Consider the following 23,882-nt stretch of genomic DNA (forward strand, 5'->3'; position numbering starts at 1 on the left):
AACGCGGTAAAACTAGAAAGTAAAATTATGTCTAACCCTAACGACCAGGCTACCCCGACCATAGAGGCCCCTATGGGTTCTAACGTAACTGACCCAGCTCACGGTGGGGACCAGGGGGAACCAGACATGACTTTACACCCCGCCAATACCGAAGAAGTAGTCCCCGACGAGTCCCGGGAGGAAGACAACATTACCGAGAGAGAACTCGGCACGGAAGAAGATGAGGAGAGCACCGTGGAGATAGAGCTCCAAGACTCCGCACGGAGTACCCCAAGGGACGGCTCCCCTATACAACCGTCTTCTCCCAGCGAGGCAGAGAGGACACTACAGCAGGCATTCCTCGTCAGCCTGAAAGCCTCTACTGAACGCGATAGACTCCAGGGTGAACGCGATCGATTGCAGATACAGCAACGGAGCGAAGAAGAGCACATACGCCTGGAAATAAGACGCATTCAGATGGAAGAGAATATGGCAAGAGACCGGGCCGACGCCCAGCGCGCCGCCACCGGGGCCCAGAGAGAATCGGATCTCACCAAGCGCGAAGCCGAGCGCGACAGAGCACAAGCTCAACTAATAGAACAGCTGATCAGAAGGACAACACCCCCTCCCTCCACCAGAGGCTCCAGGAACTCGTCTAGACATCACTCCAGGGCGGCATCCCCTAGCCGAGTAAGCGACCCTGAACTTGACCAACAGACGAGGTTTATACCCCCCGCAGACCCCCTTCCCCAACCGGTCCAAGCGAGACCCAGCCACCGGGAAGGAGCAGCATACACTGCGGAGAGGCTAAATCAGAGACTACAAGCCCTGGATGACCTAACGGAAGACGAAGAGGAAGAGGAGGAGAACCACGCCCAACGACAGCACAGTACTCTACCGGACCAGGAGGTCCAGTACAGCCCAGGCTATACCCCCGCGGAGCTGCGCTACAGACCCCCGACGCTATTCACGGGTGAGCACGACGCACGACCCGCACCGAGGAACAGCACCTGGACCAGCGGGCCATGGTACACAGCCGGTACCAGCCCACGCCAAGGAGCAGGAGGAGACTCGCCTAGGAGGCCTCTCCCCCAACGCTCGCCGATGTATCAACAATCCGCGTCATACATTGGCACACCTATGGTACCAGACTTCACCCAGGAGAACCGGGCCCAGTATACGGAGCTCCGCATGTGTCTGGAGACAATGTTGGTGGATGTCATTGATGAACGCCATAAATACGCGATACTACTGAAGCATTTAAAGGTACCCCGCGCGCACAACATAGCGCTCGCCTACGCCACTTCCACGACCCCATACACCGCAGCGCTGGTAGCGTTGGACCAGAGATATGGACGTATATGGGATTACGTGATCCAGGAGATCAGGCACATCGACCGCCTACCCCCAGCAACAGACAATCGAGCACTGGACGACCTGTCCATCAGAGTGCAGTCCCTAGTAGGGATGCTGGGAGCGCAGAGGGAAAAGGGTAGGCATGAACTATACGCCAACTCAAATGTAGAGAGGATCTTGGAGAAGCTACCGCCCGCCCGACAGGAGCGCTTTAGGCGGCAGAGAGACCACCGAGACCCTAATGGCCCCGAACCGAACCTCCTCGATCTAGCCGACTTCCTGGCGAGAGAAGTCAGCAGCTTACGGCTAGATACATTCGGACGGAGCACCCCTGGCTCCAGAGAAGGAACCAGGAGACTAAATGATGGAAGAAGATCGGTGACTGTCATGCACCAATCGGAGTCAGTGCCAAGCAGTAGGAGCCACAGTACCCCCTCAAGAAAGGAGAAGTGGAAGATAGTGTGCCCCTACTGTGAGAAAGAACACTGGCTGTCACAATGTGACTCATTCCCCAAGATGAATGCGGAGGAAGCGAGTCAATGGATAAAGTCCAACAGACGCTGTTTTCGCTGTGCGCGATCACACATGGCAGCCGAATGCCGCTTAAAGAAAAAGTGCAGTCGGTGCGATGGAGCCCATCTGGACATACTCCACGACAGTAACAGACGGCGGCCTCCACCCGCACCATCCAGCAGCAAAGCAAGCGTCATGTACATCGACCCCGCCAGCAGCAGCGGAGCCAGAGTGCTCTTAAAGGTAGTCCGTGTGACATTGAGCTACCAGAATAAAGTCATGGACACTTACGCCGTCCTTGATGACGGGTCAGAGAAGACCCTTCTGCTCGCGTCCGCTGCGGCCCAGCTAGGGCTGCGGGGGAGCGAAAACCAAATGACAATTCGGACAATAAGAAGAGATTTGAAAACGATAAAGGGCGAGAATGTCTCATTCTCTATCGCAGCAAGCGGCCAGCCCGAGCGACGGTACAGGATTACAGACGCTTTCACCAGCCAAGAAATAGGACTCTCGCGGTACACATACCCCGTAGCCAAGCTGATGGAGAAATATGTACATCTACGCAAGCTACCGATCCCACTCATAGACGGTGCTACCCCGACACTGTTGATAGGCTCCGACCATGCAGACCTCATTGTCCCGATAGACCGGGTTCATACCGGACCCAGAGGCTGTCCTGCAGCAGTCGAGACCCGCCTAGGATGGACTCTCCAAGGCCCACTCGCCAAATCTCTCAACCGAACCACAGCCACTAGCTGTCTCCACTCCCGAGTCACAGAGGGAGACACCGCACTCCTGCAGCATGTAGAGAGGCTATGGACCTTAGAACAAATGCCCTTTAAGAACGAAAAGAAAGACATTCGCTCTAAAGACGACATCTACGCCATTAACCTCCTCGAGACGGGAACAAAGAGAGTCCCAGTCAGCGGCGTGTTGAGATACGCCACGCCACTCCTGCGGCGGGAAGGGATGCCTACCTTTCACGCAAAGAAAGACGCCACAGAGCGGTACCTACTAAACACAGAGCGGCGCTTAGCCAAGGACCCCGCCCAAGAAAGTGTATACCGCGCTGAGATTGAGAAGCTCATCACAGCGGGACACGTCACAAAGATTGACATTAAAGAGGCCGACCAGACGACTGAATCGTGGTACGTGCCCCACCACAAGGTTCATCACAACGGCAAAGACCGCATCGTGTTTAACTGCAGCTACCAGATCGGATCCCACAATCTGAATAAAGAGCTATTGCCCGGTCCTACACTCGGCCCCTCCCTACTAGGCGTACTACTCCGCTTCCGCCAGGACAAGGTGGCTATCAGCGGGGATATCAAAGGGATGTTCCTGCAGGTGAGATTAGTAGAGGAGGACAAGCCCCTGTTGCGGTTCCTATGGAGAGAGAGGCCAGGAGATGAGCACCCAGCCATCTACCAATGGGAAGTCCTCCCTTTCGGAACTACATGCAGCCCATGCTGTGCTACATTTGCACTACAGAGACATGTCGCAGAGGACCCAGCAGCGGACGAAGAGGTCCGACACAGTGTGAAGAACAGCTTCTACGTAGATAACTGTCTACAAAGCGTTTCGACCCAGGAAGAAGCCGAGGCTCTCCTACTTAAACTCTGCGCCTCTCTGATCAAAGGCGGCTTTGATCTCAGGCAGTGGGCCAGCAGCGATCCGCACGTACTGCGCAGCCTCTCCTCCGCGGACAAGGCAGCGAGCAGCGAGACCTGGATGGCCACAATCCCAGGAGAAGCCCAAGAGATGACACTAGGACTAGTGTGGCGCTTCAAAACAGATTCGCTCCACTATAGACACAAACCCCTGACCACGGAGCAGGGAAGGTCGACGGCAATACCGACCACCAGACGGAGTGTGTACAGAACACTCGCCCGACAATATGACCCGTTAGGATGTATACTACCGTACACCACCAGGGCAAAGATGATTGTACGAGCATTGTGGGACAAGGACCAGGGCTGGGACGACCCCATTCCCGCACACCTTGCATCCACCTGGAGAGAGTGGGAGATGGAACTCCACTCACTCCCAGGCGTTAATATACGCCGAAGCTACTTCCCACCCACGGTGAGGCCAGAGACATGTAAAATGGATTTACACGTCTTCAGTGACGCCTCCGAGGTCGCCTACGGATCAGTAGCCTACTTGCGGGCCCAAGAAGAGGGGGGAGAGATCTACACAGCATTCATCCTCGCCCGCTCGAGAATAGCCCCACGCAAGCAACAGTCTATCCCACGTCTAGAGCTCTGCGCAGCCCTCGCAGGAGCGCATCTAGCCACGCTCATCCAACGTGAGCTCACCATTCCGGTGCATAGAACAATCCTGTGGTCAGATTCCACGACAGTACTCGCCTGGATCAAATCAGATTCATGCAAATACAAAGTCTTCGTGGGAGTCAGAGTCACTGAGATTCAAGAGTTAACCGGAGAGTTAACCGGAGAAGCAAACTGGCGCTATGTTGATACAAAACACAACCCAGCTGACGTCATCACCCGGGGAATGTCCCTAGATGACTTAACCCGTCGTAACATCTACAGTGACGGACCAGCATTCCTCAAGCTCCCGGAAGGAGATTGGCCCACGCCCACCCCGAGGGAAGCAAGTGACCAGGAGGCTGAGAATAAGAAACCCATGTTCTGTGGATTGAGCACTGTTGTCTCCGCAGACCCCAACATAGACGATTGCATTACCATAGAGAGTGCGCAGCAACGGACATTCCTGCGGCACCACCCAGAGATTAAGTCCCCCGCTGATATGTCAGCAGCTGACTACGAGGAAGCAGAACTGCTTCTACTGCAACGAGCCCAGAGAGACTCGTTCCCCGATGAACTAGACTGTCTACAGGGAGGAAAGCCCGTCCCATCTAGGGATGGGTATCGTTAGGATTTTATCGATACTACTACTCCTATCGATACTGCTTAACGGTTCGGTACTTTATCGATACTCTTATCGGTTCTTTTTGATAATTTTTTTATGATTTTTATATTTGCAGTTGAGAGCATTGGTCATCTCCCTACAGTAAAGATTAGAAATGATTGAATTATTGTAAATTTGTGTGGAGTGGTGGGAATAGCTGCTTCAATAATAACTTATAACAACAACAGACAAGTTAGACAACTATGTATACAAAAAAAACGATATACACTGAATGATTAGTTGTTACCTAAAGTCCTTGGACTCCACTGTAGAGAACGGGTGCAGGCCTTTGACAACAAACTTTGTCACAGCCCTGTGACACTCGTTCACCCTATCCTCTGTCATCTTTCCTCTAGCTGCTAGGGAGAAAGGACTTTGGGTGGTGGAGGTAGAGGGAGGATGTGTGGTGGGCTCACTGTCCTGGGACACATTGGTGGCTGACCTCAGCTTGACGATCTATAAAAAGTTTTTAGATTGTAGTATTTGTAGCTAAACAATTATTTTGTTTATTAGCCTATTTGTAATAATTCGTTATTAGCCTAGGAAACTCTGTATCTTGGCTTACCGGCTGCAGTGGACGTGGATGCAGATGGACCACTGCGCGCAAGGCAGTCGAATACGGCGCATTTCTGCACACTAATATAGTGTTTTGCAAACAAATGTTTTGATAGATTGCTCGTATTGCCACCCTTACTGGCAAATGTTTTGTTGCACTTGTGAACGCTTCGCTCTATCCGCCATCACGACTCAGTCCATGCAGAGCTGTCTGTGTCTGTGTGCAGCGCGCGTCAGCACGGAGACAGCGCTGAGATGCTTCCAGCTGCAGCACATCAGGTGTGCGGGGCTTGTATGTGCGGGGCTTGTAAGCGCTGCGGTCTGACGTGCTGCAGCTGCATACTATTGACAGCGCTTTCATTAAGGAGTACCCGTATGTATGTGTAGCGCGACTCGCGAGGAGTGTGTGTAATAATGACTCGCTGCGACTCGCTTCTCGTGCAGAGACAGAGAGAGGAGAGATCGTTCGCAACTTTTAAATAATAATAATAATAATAATAATAATTTCTCTAGAGTATCGATAGCAGTACCGAGGACGTCGGAGCTTATAAATACTCCGGTATTTTCTAATATAGTACCGGTTCCCGTTTAAAACCGGGGTCCGGGGGGCATCCCTAGTCCCATCAGACAGCAGATTGATTCATCTGGCCCCCGAGAGTGACACACATACCCTCATCAGAGTGGGTGGTCGCCTGCGGAGAGCCCCCAATTTACCGGATGACATTAAGTACCCGATCGTATTGAACAGCCGACATAAGGTCACAGAGCTGATTATAAAGAAATACGACGAGGATGTACACCACGCAGGAGCAGAGAGAGTCTTCGCGGAAATCAGACGTCGTTCCTGGATACTTCAAGGAAGAGAGGCGGTGCGACGCTTCCAGCGAACCTGTCTAGACTGCCGAAAGTGGCGCGCGCAGCCCAGCATACCACGGATGGCTGACCTACCTCCATGTCGCCTCCGACTCGGCGACAAGCCATTCCACTCAACAGGCATGGACTGTTTTGGCCCGCTGCACATAAAGAAAGGAAGAGGCACCGAGAAGCGGTGGGGTATTGTATTCAAATGCATGACCACCAGAGCGATACATATCGAGCTCCTTCCGACCATGAGCGCAGACTCATTCCTTATGGCCTTCCGAAGATTCACATCACGGAAAGGAAAACCGTCTACATTATTGTCCGATCACGGGACAAACTTCAAAGGCGGAGAAAGAGAGCTGAGGGAGAGCTACCAAGCTATGAACTTAAGACCCACCTCGCTCCAGCCCAGATTGACTTCCAATTCAACCCCCCAAACGCACCCCACTTCGGTGGAACTTGGGAACGAGAAGTACGTTCTATAAAGACAGCCCTGTACGCAGTACTTGGGGCCCAGACTGTGGCGGAAGAAGTCCTAATGACAGTCCTCACGGAGATTGAGGGAGTATTGAACTCAAAGCCCCTCGGTTACGTCTCCAGTGATGTAGCAGATGTCGACCCAGTCACCCCCAACACCCTCCTGATGGGGCGGCTAGATCCCGCGTTACCCCAGACAATGTACCGGCCTGAAGAAGCGAACGGCCGACGAATGTGGAGGTACAGCCAAGTATTAGCCGACAAGTTTTGGAGCAGTTTCCTACTGCACTACCTACCGTCTCTACAGACCCGCCAGAAGTGGGTAAAAGAGAGAGACAATTTGACGGAAGGAACAGTCGTCATGATTATTGACCAGTCACTACCCAGAGCTATGTGGCCGGCTGGCCGCGTAAGCAAAGTGATCACCGGTGCCGATGGCAAGGTCCGAGCAGCTGAAGTACTCGTCTAGGGGCGCATTTACACCCGTCCTGTGGCGAGGCTCATAGAACTGCCCCGACTCCCAGACACAATCGATGATGACCATGACCCTATGACTTTGTGAGTTGACTGACCCTTTCAGCGAACCCTAGAGTGGTAGACAGTGCGGTTAATCTGTCTCTGCTTAACTAATTGGGTTGGGACCAATTAGGGGGCGGCTGTTCTGAAGGATCAGATTAAACCGAATATATATATTTATTTATATATATATATTTAATTGTATTTGTATATCCCCTGATATCCCTTGTATATTCCTTGTACAATATGCATTGAATATCCCTTCTAGTCTACTGAACATCCCATAATAGTCTCCATTCTACCATTGGACGAGACCTTGGTGCCAGGTCGCCATACCCCTCAGACCAGGTTCAATCGTACCGCTCAACATGTATGGACAAGTCCTAGTTCCGCGTAGGAATATGTCTACCGCACCACTAATGGTACTATTTGTTCATAGTGCGTATATATACTGCGCTATTAAAGTAGAGCTTTCTTTTAGTCCAGTTCCTTACCCTCCAACAGAGTGACAGACGCAAAAGCCTCCCCGCGAACCACGTGTGGGCAGTAAGGCCAATTCGGCCCAGTATCGGCATTGAGACATCGTGTATATTAATATTTGAATAGTCATATTTGGCACTATATCGTCGAGTTGGACGTATTCTATTAAGCTAATAATAGTCTATTCATATGTAGTGCCTCGTGCGGTAAGAGTTCTATAGTAATCAGCACCCCCATCGTTTCGGGCATCAGCTGGACGCTTATCCAGGGTGGTTGACCCCACGTGAAGCTGCACCCGAGGAGCTCCAGGCCAAAGAGCGAGTGGACCTGTATATTGGATTATTCTACCGACGACGGCTAGCCTTCCCCGGCTTGGATTATGCTTTGAGTACTTTGATTATTCTATGGATAAAGGCCAACACTGCGGTGTGTTGGAAATACCCCCCCCGGAGAGGACGACAGGTGAGAAGACGCTCTACACGACGAGGTCGCCTCACGTCTCTCCATCGTGGACCGGAGGACGCCGGCCACAGAGAGTCCAACTGCTTTCATCTGTGGATCGAGGATCGCTGGGCACCGGGTCGCACGACTCTGGGCTCTCCCAGGATACCCTCGGCCAGACGGGATACAGCCAGACTCTACCCCCCCCCTCCAGCTGTCCTACAAGCAGTCGGAACCTTCCCCTAGTGTATCCAGCTATATAATCATTCAAGTATCATTGCTATTGTTCCCTAAATATTCCAGGTTGTATATTTGCTTCCTGCGCAATCAGAGATTGGACATTCGATATTGATCTACCTACGAATACTCATTTGCCATAAAAGTGCATACTATTTCAAATCATAAATGTAATTAAGTGATCGTTGTACATACCTTTTGCTATGTATTATTATTAAACGCAGACTTTCGACTTGGTACATTTGTGTTGGATCCGTTTCATCAGGTGGGAGTGTTTATCATAATTATTTATACCTAGTACTGGGTGGCCAGAGTCTAAAGTACAAGAGGTAGTGGTAGTAAGTATCATATCTAACCATACAGTCAGGGAATTGTACCCCTCAGTTACAATAATAATAATAATAATAATAATAATAATAATAATAATAATAATAATAATAATAATAATAATAATAATAATAATAATAATAATAATAATAATAATAATAATACACTTTATTTGTATATCACCTTTCATACAAGAATTGCAGGTCAAAGTGCTTCACAGCAGTAAAAAAAGAGAGCAAAATAGACAAAGTCAAGGTAAGACATAGAACACCAAATCACAGTTCTTCATATTAGGAATTAACATATTAGGATTTAAAATAATAAAAGAGCAGTAAAATAATGCAATAGTGCAGTTCTGAATGACTGTTTTTTAAACAGTTTAAAACCTCTTTCATGTTTGATACCCACAGCTTAAAACCTGACAGTCTTTCATGTTTGATACCCACAGTTTAAAACCTGACAGTCTTTCTTAAAATCTTAAAATTCTTCCTGTTTGATACCCAATTTAACCCTTTGAACCTCCTACTCAGGGCAAACCTCCCACTCAGGGCAAACCTCTCTCTCAGGGCAAACCTCCCTCAGTCTCAGGGCGTAGTTCAGGCCTGAAAGAACACAGTATGAACTATATACTAGACTACACCACTGATGATGAAGAGAATGAACGATAGGTTATGTATATAACCTAGTTATATGCAGGGCCGCCTGGGAGAAATGCGAGGCCCTGTGCGAGATTTAAATGCGAGCCCCCCCCCCCCCCCCCCCTAAAAGGTACAAAAAAAAATAAAAAAAATGTCATACAGTCAACATATTCTTAAATAATAGCGCTGCCCGAGGCTAGGCATGATACAGTCAACATATAGCAAGAGAGAGAGCGAGAGAGAGCTCCCGTTCTACAGTCAATATACAGTGTTATCGCTGCACAGACCCGGCAATGCCCCTGACCCTCCACCAGAGCAAGGCCAGAGAGAGAAAGAGAGAGAGAGACACATTGGAAAGAAACAACCCAAAACCAGAGCAAATTGAAATTCTATTTGGCCCTAAACAGAGAGTACACAGTGGCAGAATGACTAGGTACAGACTCAGCGAGCACAGCCTAGCCATCGAGAAAGGCCGCCATAGGCAGACCTGGCTCCCAAGCGAAGACAGACCCACTGCACACAAGATGAGGTGGAAACCGAGCTCTACTTCTTAACAACCTGCCCACTATACCAAGACATACTTCCCACAAATTGCAAACACCCAAAGAGACTTTGAAAACATTGACAATAACTCAAAACTCCCCTGCCTACTGGGAGAAATACAAGAATGTGAAATAAAGCCCATTTGAATTGAAGAGAGAGAGATAGATAGAGCATGTCTGTGTGTGTTAGAAAGAGAGAGAGAGAGAGAGCATGTGTGTTTGTGTGTTAGAGAGAGAGAGCATGTCTGTGTGTGTGTGTGTTAGAGAGAGAGCATGTATGAGAGAGATAAGCAAAGATGAGCCCCTAAAGGATATTCAACTTTTAATGGAAGCACAAAACAGAAGGAAAAGATAACTTCACAAAGGCAACATGAATATACATAGATCCAAAAGGACAAAGATCAACACTTAAATCCAAAGAGAAGAGGGTCTATACCAGAGAAAACAAAGTAGCAAGGAGCCAATGGCCGACATCAGCTAAATAGGCTAACTGCAAATAGAGTAGCCAGGTACTGACACCAGGCCACACACCGTTAGCTACTACAACAGCTAGCCGGCCCGTTTGGCTCAATATAACGTTAGCTAGCTGGCCTGCTTTGGCTCAATATAACATTAGCTACAACAGCTAGCCGGCCCGTTTGGCTCCCGAGAGAGAGAGAGAGAGAGATATATCCACGGCGGGAATAGAATAGAGTGCATTAAAAACTCACCAAACGTCCAAGAGGATGGAGACAACCGCGTGTAGTTGACGAAGTTCATCTGCCGAATGACCGTCCTCTTCATCTTGGCATAACAATGCTGCACGCGCTCTCTCTAGGTTAGCTAACGCTAGTTAGCCTTTAGCTAAGCTAGCTACTAGCCGACATCATCATGGCTATCCCGACTGAACCACACGTTAGCACTCGATATTATAACGTAGCTAAAGCTAACTAGCTGTCCCTGCCTTTAGATAAGACGACATGGCTAGCCTGACTGAACTGTCTAACATGCAACAACTTTCATCTTCAGTCCATCTGCCGAATGACCGTCCTCTTCCTCTTGGCTGGCATAACTAAGCATAACCTCCAAAGCTGCACGCGCGAAATAGTCAAACGCAGCTGACGCACGCCGGCGTACACATGATGTAACCCCTCCCTTCGTTGAAACCAATAGTATGTCTGCTGCAGAGCCCCAGAGCTCCAATAGTGAGTATGTCTGCTGCAGAGCCGCAGAGCCAGGAACAAGTCACACACATTCTACAAACGTGTCTAATGTGAAATATATAAGCATATAAGCAAAACTAGATTTTCGGTCTGTGATGAAAAAGGGCCTCGCGGGAAGGGGGGCCTTGCAAAAAAAAAAGAAAAAAGAAAAAAAAGAATAAATAATTTTTATTTTTTTTTATTTTCTTTTATTTATTTTTGTGCGAGGCCCCCCTTCCCGCGAGGCCCTGTGCGACCGCACTGCTCGCACACCCCCTGAGGCGGCCCTGGTTATATGAGTACTGGCTGAGCGTCTCGCTCTTTCGCCATATCGAGATATACCTCATCTCCAGTACCTACTGTACTACATGAACAAAAACAAAGCACCCGTGCACTTGACCAGGCCCCGCCCCGGCGCCCCAGTGACCTCCTATAAGGCACCAGGCGTGGTCATACTCGCCCTTCCTCGGGAACAGTTTTCCATCAAGAAAAAAAACCCTCAAGGGACCTCAGTGATCGGTGAAGACCGTGACGTGTGACAGCCTACTGCCCATGGGGACCCCCCTGGTGAGGGCCTCAGGCCCTCCCCAGAGGGCGAGGTCCCCCAGTACTGACACGGGAACCGTAGCCGCTTCCACTTGCCTCTCACCGGGTCTATTTCCGTACTGGAAAGAAGAGGAGGCCAAGAGGGACCACGGAATGAGCAGATGCCATCATACCGAGCAGGCGCATCACGGACAGCGCCATAACCGTCCTAGGTTATCGTCCGTGTCGATAACATGCTCTGAGAGGGATGCCCATAGTACTCCACCCGTTGACTGGGAAGAGGAGTACTCTACTTCCAGTCTACAGCAAACCCCAGGCTGGTGAGGAATTCCACCACCTGCCTGGTATGAGACCTGACGATCCACCTTGACCGCCAAGGACCAGAACGTCGTCAGGGCAGAATACACTTCGTAACCCCTGACGACGCAGAGGCCCCAGTGCGGCCTCCACGTACTTGGTGAAGATGCGGGGAGCCAGAGAAAAGCCGAACGGCAGCCTCTGGTACTCATACGCTAAACCCTGCAAAGGAAGCGTAGGTAAGCCCTAGGATGGAAGATCGGGGATGCGAATACGCATCCTACAGGTCTATGGAGGAGAACCAGGCCCCCACCTGACAGTGTTCAACAGGTAGGAGACGGTCCAAAATGCTGAACCTTCCCATGGGCCCCTTTTCCGCTGGTGTTGGGGGAGGGAGTGACCGGAGAGCGGGCTGCACACAGCTGGACGGTGACGTTTTTTTAGGGCGTGCTCATCCAATGTAGCCGATCCCTCGGCCACCAAGGCTGTCGGCCTTGTGGACACCTGTTGACATTGAGCCCAGGGTACCTCCGGCGGGGGAAACATGGCTGCTGGTCGAGGGCCTCGCCACAGCCGCTGTCGAGGCCGTGCTCTCACCTATGGCTGCGCGGCGTGAGGCGGTGTGGGGCCTAGGTCAAATACCGCCCGCGCTCCAGCGGAAGACCAAAGATCCTCTGCGGAGAGGGGAGCCCTGAGGAGGGAAAAATTATTTTTAACTTCTCACCCCCTCAAAGGGAGACTAATCCAACCAAGATGTCTGTAAACAAGCGTTGACAGCATCCTAGCCCTCCCTGCGGTTATAGCTTGCGGCTAGGTCAAAGCTAATAACGTCAAAAACCTCGCGCAATGTTTCGACGCCGGCTGGCCCTCATGGCCCCGTCACCAGACACCATTTTTGACATAAAAAAACAGCAATTCGAACAAAGTTACTAATCGCTGCTAATTCTATACCGTGGCGGTATAGGCTTAACAGCCCACCAGCCACCCGCCGGGCCGACTCACCTCATGGCGTCCGCCGGGCGGGGCACTGTTTCAACATGCCAGAGTCAAAGGACTGATGCCACCTGCTTCATAAACACGGAGCACCAGTGGTGGTTGCAACCAGCAACCTCCACTGTGGTGTGCACCCATGAAGGGGTTAATGAATAAATGAACTAAAACACCACCAATACACTGTAGAATGGGCTAGCCCATACACACAATGTTAAGGGGATGCGGACCAGAGAACACCAGTCCTGCATACCATTCATAATATTCACAAAAAGCACACCAGCCCTAGGCCTCAGCCCATTCACCCATGAAAGGGGTAAACAAGCCCCCGTCAATACTCCCAACAGTAGACACCAATTGACCGTCAGCATGAATGGTTAAGAGGAGGGAAGACCTTTTAGAAAGACAGCCCTCAGCGGGGAATCAAAAACAGAAACAGTAACCCAGCATATAGCATAGCGTTAGCCGCACGTTCCAGGATAACCGGGAAAACAACAACGTTTACCCAGATATCCTGCCCCTTGCGCCAATACACAACTCGTTGTCTCCCGGGACAACTCGAGCAGCATCACTAACGCCAGCATTGTTATGCCTAGTGTCGCAGATCCTACCTGGGCGCGAGTTAGCCCGATAGCTAAACATCGCGTGACGTCCCTCGATCTGCTGTCAAAAGACGAGGAAACCCCAGGACAGGCCCGACGCGCCGTTGGAACATGCCGAGAAGATTCCAGGGGCTGGCAAATCTCCGGCGAAACCCAACATTGTTCAATTTATTTCTGCATTTCATCAACAGCTAGTTACATGGGATGCAAAGCACGTCCATGATGGAAAACGAAAAAGAGGAAGGGCGAGTATGACCACACCTGGTGCCTTATAGGAGGTCAATGGGGCGGGGCCTGGTCAAGTGCACGGGTGCTTTGTTTTCGTTCATGTAGTACAGTAGGTACTGGAGATGAGGTATATTTCGAAATGGCGAAAGAGCGAGACGCGATTCGCCAGTACGACCATATAACACTGTAGACTAGACTACACCACTGATGATGAAGAGAATGAACACTGTAGACTAGACTACACCACTGATGATGAAGATAATGAACACTGTAGACTAGACTACACCACTGATGATGAAGATAATGAACACTGTAGACTAGACTACACCACTGATGAAATTAATGAACATTGCAGTGAATGAGCACCAGTCAATTAAAATACTAAATGTGCTTTTGCTTCCAATTAGTTTGTATGATGACTTTGCTGCGCGGGCGTTGGTGGATACATCACTTTGGAACAAAACGATTTAAATAAAAAATAAAAAAACAGGCATCAGACTAAATCATAATCCCTGTCTGAGAATCCAGCTCTGTGATTAGTATAATTAAATAGTACAGTAGAGTCGTAGCCATCTGTTCCATTTAATACCTGATTCAGGGTACCCTTCTAATTCAATTGCTGTTTTGGAAATTAATTTATCATCGTAATGACACGGCTCTCCTCATGAATATCATTCTCATTACTTCTGCAGACATTGCGTATTATGTATCAGGGGACTGAGTAGGTACTAAATTGTTAGATTCATTTAATTTTCTTAGTGGGCGGTGGTGCATAATGAATTGGGGATGTCAGAATCAGTATTGATATACAAAGATTATGTGCTGGTAGCGCATAATGAATGTAGGACATAAAGATCACAGCCAACTAAATAAAACCAAATAAAACCCACTTCTTAGAGAGCTGCACTGGCTTCCCATTGCCACACAAATCTGCTTCAAGGTCCTCGACCTGGCATACCGTGCAGCGAAGGGAACGCCTCCCTCCTACCTCGGGTCAATGGTCTCTAACTACACACCCTAACAAGACCCCTCCGCTCTACATCTTCTGACCGCCTCAGACCCACTCCTATCTGAGCTCCGGGAGGGTTATCAAAAAGAAGCCTCCTATTCTCAGTCCTTGCAACCAATTTTCTGCCGTTGACTAATGCATTTTGCTACTAAATAATCTCCCTTGGGCGGCCGGGTAGCGCAGTGGACTAAGCGTCTGTCTACCACCACAGAGCCAGTGGGATCGAATCCGGCTGTGGTGCCTCCGGCTTGGCCGACCGTCCACACTAACACAATTGGCAGTGTTAGCGGGTGGGAAGCCGGCGTGCGTGGGTCCTGGTCGACTCCTACAGTTCGGTCGGGGCGCCTGCACAGCAAGAGAAGGATCTGGGAGAGATAGTGTGACCTTCCACACGTTACACTCTCCCAGTGAGAGTCCGCGCTGCCAGGTGAAAAGAAGCGGTGGGCTGGCTACACATGTGTCGGAGGAAGCATGTGATAGTCTGCGCCCTCCCGGACCGACGGTAGGGGGTAGAGTGCGCAACGACCAGGAAGGGGGATTGGGAATTGGCATAATTGGCATAATTGCCATATTGGGATGGGAGAAAAATCGGAAAAAGGAGGAAAAAGATAATAAAAAAATAATAATAATAATCTCCCTTGCCTATATTACTACTTACTATGTTGATATGTCTTACTACGATGCACTCAAGACTGTAGCACTGACGTTCAACATTGCTACTTAGCTGCCAGAGTTGTACCCTTCCTGCTGACTTGTTGTACAGAGGCTTTGGATAAAAGCATCAGCTAAATTAATTTAAATGATTAAATGTAAATGTAAACGCTCTATTTAAAAAGAAAAGTGCTATACAAATAAAGAGAATACAATGTACAGGTTTTCTACCAATAACAGAGGGCTATTTTTTTCTCACTTTTAATTGTTTTACGATTATTTACAAATCCATGTCATTTTTTTTTAGTAACTGCTTATGAAGAATGGAAACTGCTCATGGAGCGTCTGGTCTCACCATGTCCTTCTGTCACTGGCTTCACCAAACTCTTACATAAGGAACTTCATCTAACTTTGGCCCTCATGTATTCTCTGTGGTCCTCTCTTTGACAGATTGACATTGGGCTGATGGTAGGAAACAGCCAGGTGATCTTCGAAAAGGCAGAGACCTCCTCCCTCACGCTAGTTGGTACGTTCACTTACTCCCCTCACGTATTAGTTGGTAGGTCCCGTAACGTTGTTTCCCCTGAAACCATGTTCCTATTTCCCCTTACACTAGTTGGTACAGTCCATATTTCCCCTTATAGCAGTTGTTGTTAAGTTTCTTATGTCCTCTAACACTAGTTGGTACAGTCCATATTTCCCCTCACAACAGTTGTTGTTAAGTTCCTTATTTCCCCTTACACTAGTTGGTACAGTCCATATTTCCCCTTATAGAAGTTGTTGTTAAGTTCCTTATTTCCCCTAACACTAGTTGGTACAGTCCATATTTCCCCTTACAGCAGTTGTTGTTAAGTTCCTTATTTCCCCTAACACTACTTGGTACAGTCCATATTTCCCCTCACAGCAGTTGTTAAGTTCCTCATTTTATCCTAGTTTTTTTCACACCTAGTTTTTGTTTTTTGTTTAGTTTTAGTAAACTATAATAACCTTGGTCGGTGCAGTACATTCCATATTTCTCCTTAAAATAGTCGCTAGGTTATTGTACTGTACGTACATTAAAAAAAAATGTATCCACTTTTTGTCCTCTTTTTCTATTTTCCTCCCGTCCCAATTTCGCTGTGCCAATTCTCCCCTCCCCTGTCTTGAACGTTGCTGGCATATGCCCCCCACTGGTCGGTTGTAGGGAGGATAGAAGCCTTGCATCACGTGTCCCCTCCGATACACGAGGAGGCAGCCTGTCACATCTTTTCACCTGCCAGCGTGGACTCTCATTGGCGAGGTGTAACGTGTGGGAGGCTCACACTACCCCCGCCATTTCCTGTCTCTGCTCTGCAGGCGTCCCCCAACCGACCTGTAGGGGTCGCTGTCCACAACGTCCAGATTACCACCCATCGACTTCCACCCAATTGAGTTAGGATAATGAAAGACCCTCACCACCCCAATAACAGCCTGTTCCAGCTGCTGAGGTCAGGCAGACGCCTGCGAACCCCAGCTACTAGGACAGAGCGGCTTAGGCTCAGCTTCTTCCCCCAGGCCATCAGAGCCCTGAACAATGAACATTGAGTGCCACAGAACACTGAACTACCCACACACAAGCACACATGAACACACACACGACACGCACGCTGTGCACACTCACACACTAGCAGCCACTTAACACTTTAACATGAGCGGGCACACACTCATGCCGCACACACGCACACTTATGGCCAAAAGGAAAGGCCACTTTAAATTAGAATAACAGGAACAGTGTATTGCACTACCAAGCTACCTAGCATGTCCTATATGCTCTGTAAATAACTATGTACAGATACCGAGATGTCACACCATGGCCCTGTTCCCCGTACCTGGTTCAACTAAGTCGATCAAGATGTCATTATCCAGATTCAGTTAACCCGATGTTTGAAGCCGGGATTTTCCTGTTCCTCGAAGGTGGATTCAGTCTCGTTAACTCGATTCAGACTTGAGACCCAGGCTAAATGCGCGCGGCCGCTTCAGTTGAAAAGCCAGCACGTATCGATGGCAGAGATCCTGATTCTCTAACGGCATTGATTGATTAATTGATTTAAAACTTTATTGACAGATTGCAATACGGCTCAATCGCCTCGCCGACAAGTTAAATGCGTAACTCCCCTTTGACACAGGAATTCTAGACTAATTAGAATATTAATCTCTCCATGTCCATTTCTTTTGTCTGTCTCACTGTCTCTGTCTCTCTCTCTCTCTGGTTCTCTCTTTCTCCTCTCTCCCTCTGTCTTTCTTTCTCTCTGTCTCTCTGTCTCTGTTTGTTTGTCTCTCTCCCTCTCCTCTCTCTCTTTCTTTGTCTCTCTCTCTCTGTCTCTCTCTCTCTATCTCCCTCTCTCTCCCTCTCTCTTTCTCCCTCTCTCCCTTTCTCTCTCTCTGTCTCTCTCTGTCTCTCTCTCTCTCTGTCTCTCTCTCTCTCTCTCTCTCTCTCTCTCTCTCTCTCTCTCTCTCTCTCTCTCTCTCTCTCTCTCTCTCTCTCTCTCTCTCTCTCTCTCTCTCTCTCTCTCTCTCTCTCTCTCTCTCTCTCTCTCTCTCTCTCTCTCTCTCTCTCTCTCTCTCTCTCTCTCTAGGCATGACCAGCAGGCCTGATCTAATTGACGATTCCTTGATGAGACCTGGCAGGATTGAGGTGAAGATGGAGATCGGTAAGAGCAGCACTTAACTCTTCTTCTCACTTCATTGTTAACACATTGACTGCCAGCCATTGTACCCATCAAAGTACCCAGTCTGCCACCGTTGAAAGCCTATGGAGATGTTTACCTTCTTTGCAGGGCTATAACTTTTTAAATTGTATTACTATGGCCCATTCAACATCGATTATCTATCGTTCCGGATGTGGGAACGTTATATTTTTTCATTCATACATTGTTGTGTTAATACTGTCTTGAATATAAGTATGTTTATAAGCTTTTCTGCTGTAATTCCAAAAACACTAGTTATTGGCCCAAACGCATATGATAGATTATCGATTGCCGTTTCTTTCCTATACACGCTATATTAAAAAATGTAAATGTATATGATCGGTATACATTATGCTTCATCATGCATGGAGGAAAGGGGGAGCGGGGGTCGTCTATAATTCCTTTATCGTCAGTAACGGCTTTATGTAGTATGGGTTGATATATTGATCAGACTTTTTGCAAACAAAGAAACGGGCTGAAAATAACGTTACTGTCCTCTTACCGTTCGCCGATGAGACTGGAAGAAAAAGATCCCAATTATTTGACGCAGATCGCCTAGATCCATTTCCGGTTTGTAAGGCGCAATAAACGCCAAAATCATATCGATTATTGCGTTATGGAAGCAATCCAAATGTACGCCAGTGTTTGTCTGTAGTCCCGTAGCAAGATATTACTGCCGGAGGGATTTCCTCGACGCACCGATCACAACTTCCGGTTTTGAGAGTGTAACTCACCCGACCATCCACCAGGTGGCGGTATTGAGGCGTTGCAATCTCATTCAGGGTCCCGCTGCAGCTCCGGAGGTTGGCTGGAGGAATTATGAATGCCATGGTGAACAAATTAAATATTGATTTCAAAACCGGCGTACAACGTTGTTGGTGTTCAACGCATGGCGGGGAAACACGTTGTAAGCTGTTTTTGGCGACCAATGTGTTAATGACAAGATGATTAATCAGATAATTTGTTAACACTTTCAATGTAAATGTAATTCATCAGGGAAGTCATCAGGGACGATGCCCAGATTGTGGTATGGGATGCCCGGTGAACGCCAGGCTAAAGCATTTACCCCAATACTAAACTCCACATGTCAGAAATGAAACTTACTGTATATTTTTCTGTATATTTTGACTGTATATTTTAGATTTTACATAACATAGAAAATGTATATCCCGGACTGTATTTTATTCTTACTCTTATTTTTATTCTTATTCGTGACTTTTGTTTTTGACTACCTAAATGTTTACCGTTTACTGTGTAGTGCCAAATTTCCCCTCGGGATAAATAAAGTATTTGTATTCTATTCTATTCTAGTGGATCGTGTCAGAATAGCCCCCCCCCCCCCCCCATAATCTCCCTAACAACCCAATCCTCCCTTCCATCCCCCGCCCAGGCCTGCCTAACGAGAAGGGGCGTGTCCAGATCCTGACAATCCACACCAACAAGATGAAAGGCTTCGGCCGGTTGGCTGACGACGTCGACATCCCAGAGCTGGCGGCCGAGACCAAGAACTTCAGTGGTGCCGAGTTGGAAGCGCTGGTCCGAACCGCCCAGTTCACCGCCATGAACCGCCACATCAAGGTCAGTCACTGGCCAATTCACCATAAAACAGCCAATAAAAGTATTGAATTATCATATTGAGGATAAACTAGCTAATTTAATGTATTTTTGACTAATTGATTGACCACACTTACAGAATTGGTCAATGAACTGCCACATCAAGGTCAGTCACTGGCCAATTCACCATAAACCAGCCAATCAAAGTATTGAATTATCATATTGAGGATAAACTAGCTAATCAAATGTATTTTGACTAATTGATTGACCACGATTGCAAATCAATGACATGCCACATCAAGGTCAGGCTGGCTAATTGCAAGCATACAATCCAGGCAACATCTAGTAGAGAAAGATAGTGAGTTTCTGTTTCTATGACTTTATTAATCTGGTATACTGCTTTACAGTATATTGTTATTTTTTAACAATTATAACAACTGCCCCTCACTGACTGAAAAGGCAGGCTATAGTGTCCGCTGTCAGTAAGCCTTCAATTTACATAGTTAAACAACACAGATAAACAATAACTCAAATATGACTCACCACTGGTCCTGGCTGTCCTCCCTCGTTCAATGGAAATAATAAAGAAAAAAATAAACACACAAAAAGATTACCACCGCGACTAAGTCCACTGTGGGTTTCGTTCCGTTCGCCAAAACAAAACAAAAAACCATTCTGGTGATTAAAAAAACGGCACGTGAATAATATTCTTTTACCACCTCAAAAGGTTATTTTCCACCGAAAATAAAGGGTGTTCGCCGCAAACCAATACAAAACAAACAAACAACTTGTACTCGCCTGCAAGACGTGCGATTTGCTCCTGCGGCAGAATCCAGTCAACCGGGAGACAAAGATATAACGTACAAATAAGAGAAAACTAATTAAAGAGCGCTTCAACAATAACTCTGGCTGTCTTGTTTTGTCCTGTGACAAAATGGCATCCAATGTAATAAAAAAAGTCAACCAACGAACTCGATTCTTGTACCGGATCTCCTCTCTGGTAAACAAGAATACCCTGAAGACTCTGGCAGGAGCACTCATTCAGGGGTACTACGACTATGCTTGCACCTCATGGTACCAAAGCACCTCAAAGGCGCTAAAAACAAAATTACAAACATCTCAAAACAAACTGGTCAGACTACTGCTTGACCTTACTCCTAGAACCCACCTCACCCCTGCCCACTTTGACAACCTAGGATGGCTTAGAGTAGACGACAGAGTACAGCAACTTGCAATGGGCCTGGTCTACAAGATACACTACACGACCAAGGTACCCATGTACATGTCAAAATACTTCCCAAAGGTCAGTGAATACCACGATCACAACACCAGAGGGAGCTCCACAAATCATGTTAAACCCAGATTCGGCTCAAACAAGGGACTAAACACGTTTTGCAATTATGCCACATCAATGTGGAACGCCCTACCCAAAGCTGTAAAGGAATGTGGATCACTACCCACTTTCAAAACCTCTCTCAAGGGACACCTATGGGAGACTGCAATTCAACACTGGCCCCTGTAAATATCCTAACCCAACCCCCTCCAATGTACAGTAATTTACCTAGTATGGTTTTGTCAATAGTCCAATGTACAATTTTGTTTGTTTGTACAGTGTCTCCTCCCCCCCCCCCCCCTCAATGTACAGTTTTACTTGTTTATACAGTGTGCCCCCCCCCCCCCCCCCAACCACCTCCAATGTAAATTACCCAGTATGGTTGTCAATATCCCAATGTACCCAACCCCCCGGGCCCCCACCCAACCTCCTCCAATGTACAGTTTCTACGTCAAATGTATATACTCCCTTTTCTTGACTCCTTCTGTATCACAAACAGTACTGTATTTGCAAATCTGGTATGTCATAAATGTATAGATGTAGCAGTACTGACTATCTGTATGTCATATATGTCCTGATGAATTGAAAATGGGGGACCCTGATGTAAACAAGACGAAAGTCTTTCTCTGGTCTGCATCCCCTTAACAATTGTGTGTATTGAGCTGTACTGTATTGTACCCATTCTGCAATCTGTTAATAAAGTTTTCAATCAATCAATCAATCAGTCTAGGTCTCATTCAAACCCACCTAGCTCGCCTACACCTCTCTTGTCGCATGCTTCCTACTGTACATCCCTTTAACATCCCTCTCCCCGTGTGCACGCTGCGTGAAACTCTTAAAGGGTCATTCTAAAATTATACCTACCTGTTCATTCGGACCCGGTCTACACCTTTGCCTAGGGGAAATTCTTCTCATCTGAGGACAGCGGTGTGCTTTTACTTATCTAGCCACTCACTGTCCTCACCATAAAAAAGGTACTTTACCCCTTCACCACTGGACAAGTCCATCCATATGTGGCTGTGTCACACAATATATTTTATTACCAGTGTAAAACAACAAGGCTTTAACACAAGTAGCGCATCTATGGACAAGAGAGAGAACAACCAAAAGGACAGAACGGACTATACAGCTAAATCAACCTGTGAATGGATATTTCAGTTGTCTCTTGGATGTCGATACGCTCAGCTCATGATTTCATTCAATGCATGGAATGTGTGTGTGTGTGTGTGTGTGTGTGTGTGTGTGTGTGTGTGTGTGTGTGTGTGTGTGTGTGTGTGTGTGTGTGTATGTGTGTGTGTGTGTGTGTGGTGTGGTGTGTGGTGTGTGTGTGTGTGTGCGCATGCGTGTGTGTGTATTCTCTCCAAGCAACATGTACAGTGGAGGTAGACATACAAAGAGCAGAGAGCTGCTGTTCCATAACTTTGTTATTGTTATACTGTTTGTATATAGTTGTATCTAACTGTTATACTACTGTGTGTGTGTGTGTGTGTCTGTCTCTGTCTGTCTGTCTGTCTGTCTGTCTGTCTGTCTGTCTGTCTGTCTGTCTGTCTGTCTGTCTGTCTGTCTGTCTGTCTGTCTGTCTGTCTGTCTGTCTGTGTCCGTCCGTCCGTCCGTCCGTCCGTCCGTCCGTCTGTCTGTCTGTCTGTCTGTCTGTCTGTCTGTCTGTCTGTCTGTCTGTCTGTCTGTCTGTCTGTAGGCTACATCGACAGTGGAGATGGACATGGAGAGAGCCGAGAAGCTACAGGTCACCAGATCCGACTTCTTTGTATCTCTGAATGACATCAAACCGGTACGTAAACAGTGGTTTCTGTGTTCTCTTCCTGTTCCTGTCCAACCCTGTCTCTATACGGTAGTACTCTGGTACCCAGACCCCCAGGCCACATCCAGAGGAGAAGTAGATGAAGGTCTGTCGACTTCACTCTCACAGAGACAGCTTGGAGGGTCTTGAATATTAAAGACGCACAAAGATCTTTACGATATGAAATGAGGATCTCGTAGACTCTTTGACATGGAATAGGCGTGTAAGCAACCGATTCCTAGTCTCCGCCCTCTTAGCTTGAGCGAGGAAAGCGATGGTTGTGATTGGAGGCTCGAGAAAAGAGGGTGGAGCTTGGGATCAGTCGATCGTAATGTTTAAGTCTACGAGGTCCTCGTTGCTGGACAGCTACAAAATACGCCAAATGCGATTACAAACTCATTATGTATCTGTTCTGTTGTTTAGTGTTAGTCTTTGTATCAAGAGGTCAGTCAATCAACTAGAGAATAGAAACATATCTCACTTCCTATAACTATGAATTTCTTGTGGTGGCACTGGTGGGGTTCTTTTTTTGGGGACCACAGATTGGGCCTATAAAAGATGAAAATAAAAGTAACTACAGTAGCTAACTAACTAACTAACGAATGCTTCTCTCTCCGTCCGCCTGGCGTTTGGCATCAACCAGGAGGACTACATCAAGTGGGGCGACCCAGTGACCCACGTCCTGGACGAAGGCGAGCGGCTGGTGCACCAGACCAAGAACAGCGACCACACGGAGCTGGTGTCTGTGCTGCTGGAAGGTACAGGTGGAGAGACATACACACAGCTCTGGTGCTTCTGGAAGGTACAGGTGCAGAGACAGACACAGAGCTCTGGTGCTGCTGGAAGGTACAGGTGGAGAGACAGACACAGAGCTCTGGTGCTGCTGCAAGGTACAGGTGCAGAGACAGACACACAGCTCTGGTGTCTGTGCTGCTGGAAGGTACAGGTGCAGAGACAGACACAGAGCTCTGGTGCTGCTGGAAGGTACAGGTGCAGAGACAGACACACAGCAGGGTCTGGCTCAAGGTGTAGTTATACCTGTCCAGTTGACTAGTGGCTAAGGTGGCTAGTGCTTTTTTCAATGTACGTCAAGGGGGCACTTTTTAAAAGAAATCTTTATCTAGTTTTAGCC

General features: G+C 48.0%; 1 protein-coding gene across 1 annotated transcript in view; it reads left to right on the plus strand.

Annotated features, from left to right (window-relative positions):
• The window catches only part of LOC311240458 (vesicle-fusing ATPase-like), a gene marked incomplete at both ends in the record, with an annotated part of 69,406 nt that overhangs the window by 28,105 nt on the left and 17,419 nt on the right, over positions 1-23,882 (plus strand). The window contains 5 exons of the mRNA XM_084329038.1: positions 15,811-15,886; positions 17,955-18,029; positions 19,456-19,643; positions 22,649-22,741; positions 23,376-23,508. Of these exons, the coding sequence (XP_084185164.1) occupies positions 15,811-15,886; positions 17,955-18,029; positions 19,456-19,643; positions 22,649-22,741; positions 23,376-23,508 (565 nt within the window). The remainder of the gene's footprint in view (positions 1-15,810; positions 15,887-17,954; positions 18,030-19,455; positions 19,644-22,648; positions 22,742-23,375; positions 23,509-23,882) is intronic.

This window comes from Notolepis coatsorum (genome assembly GCF_963971535.1).
Source record: "Notolepis coatsorum genome assembly, chromosome: 14".
Classification (NCBI taxonomy): Eukaryota; Metazoa; Chordata; class Actinopteri; order Aulopiformes; family Paralepididae; genus Notolepis; species Notolepis coatsorum.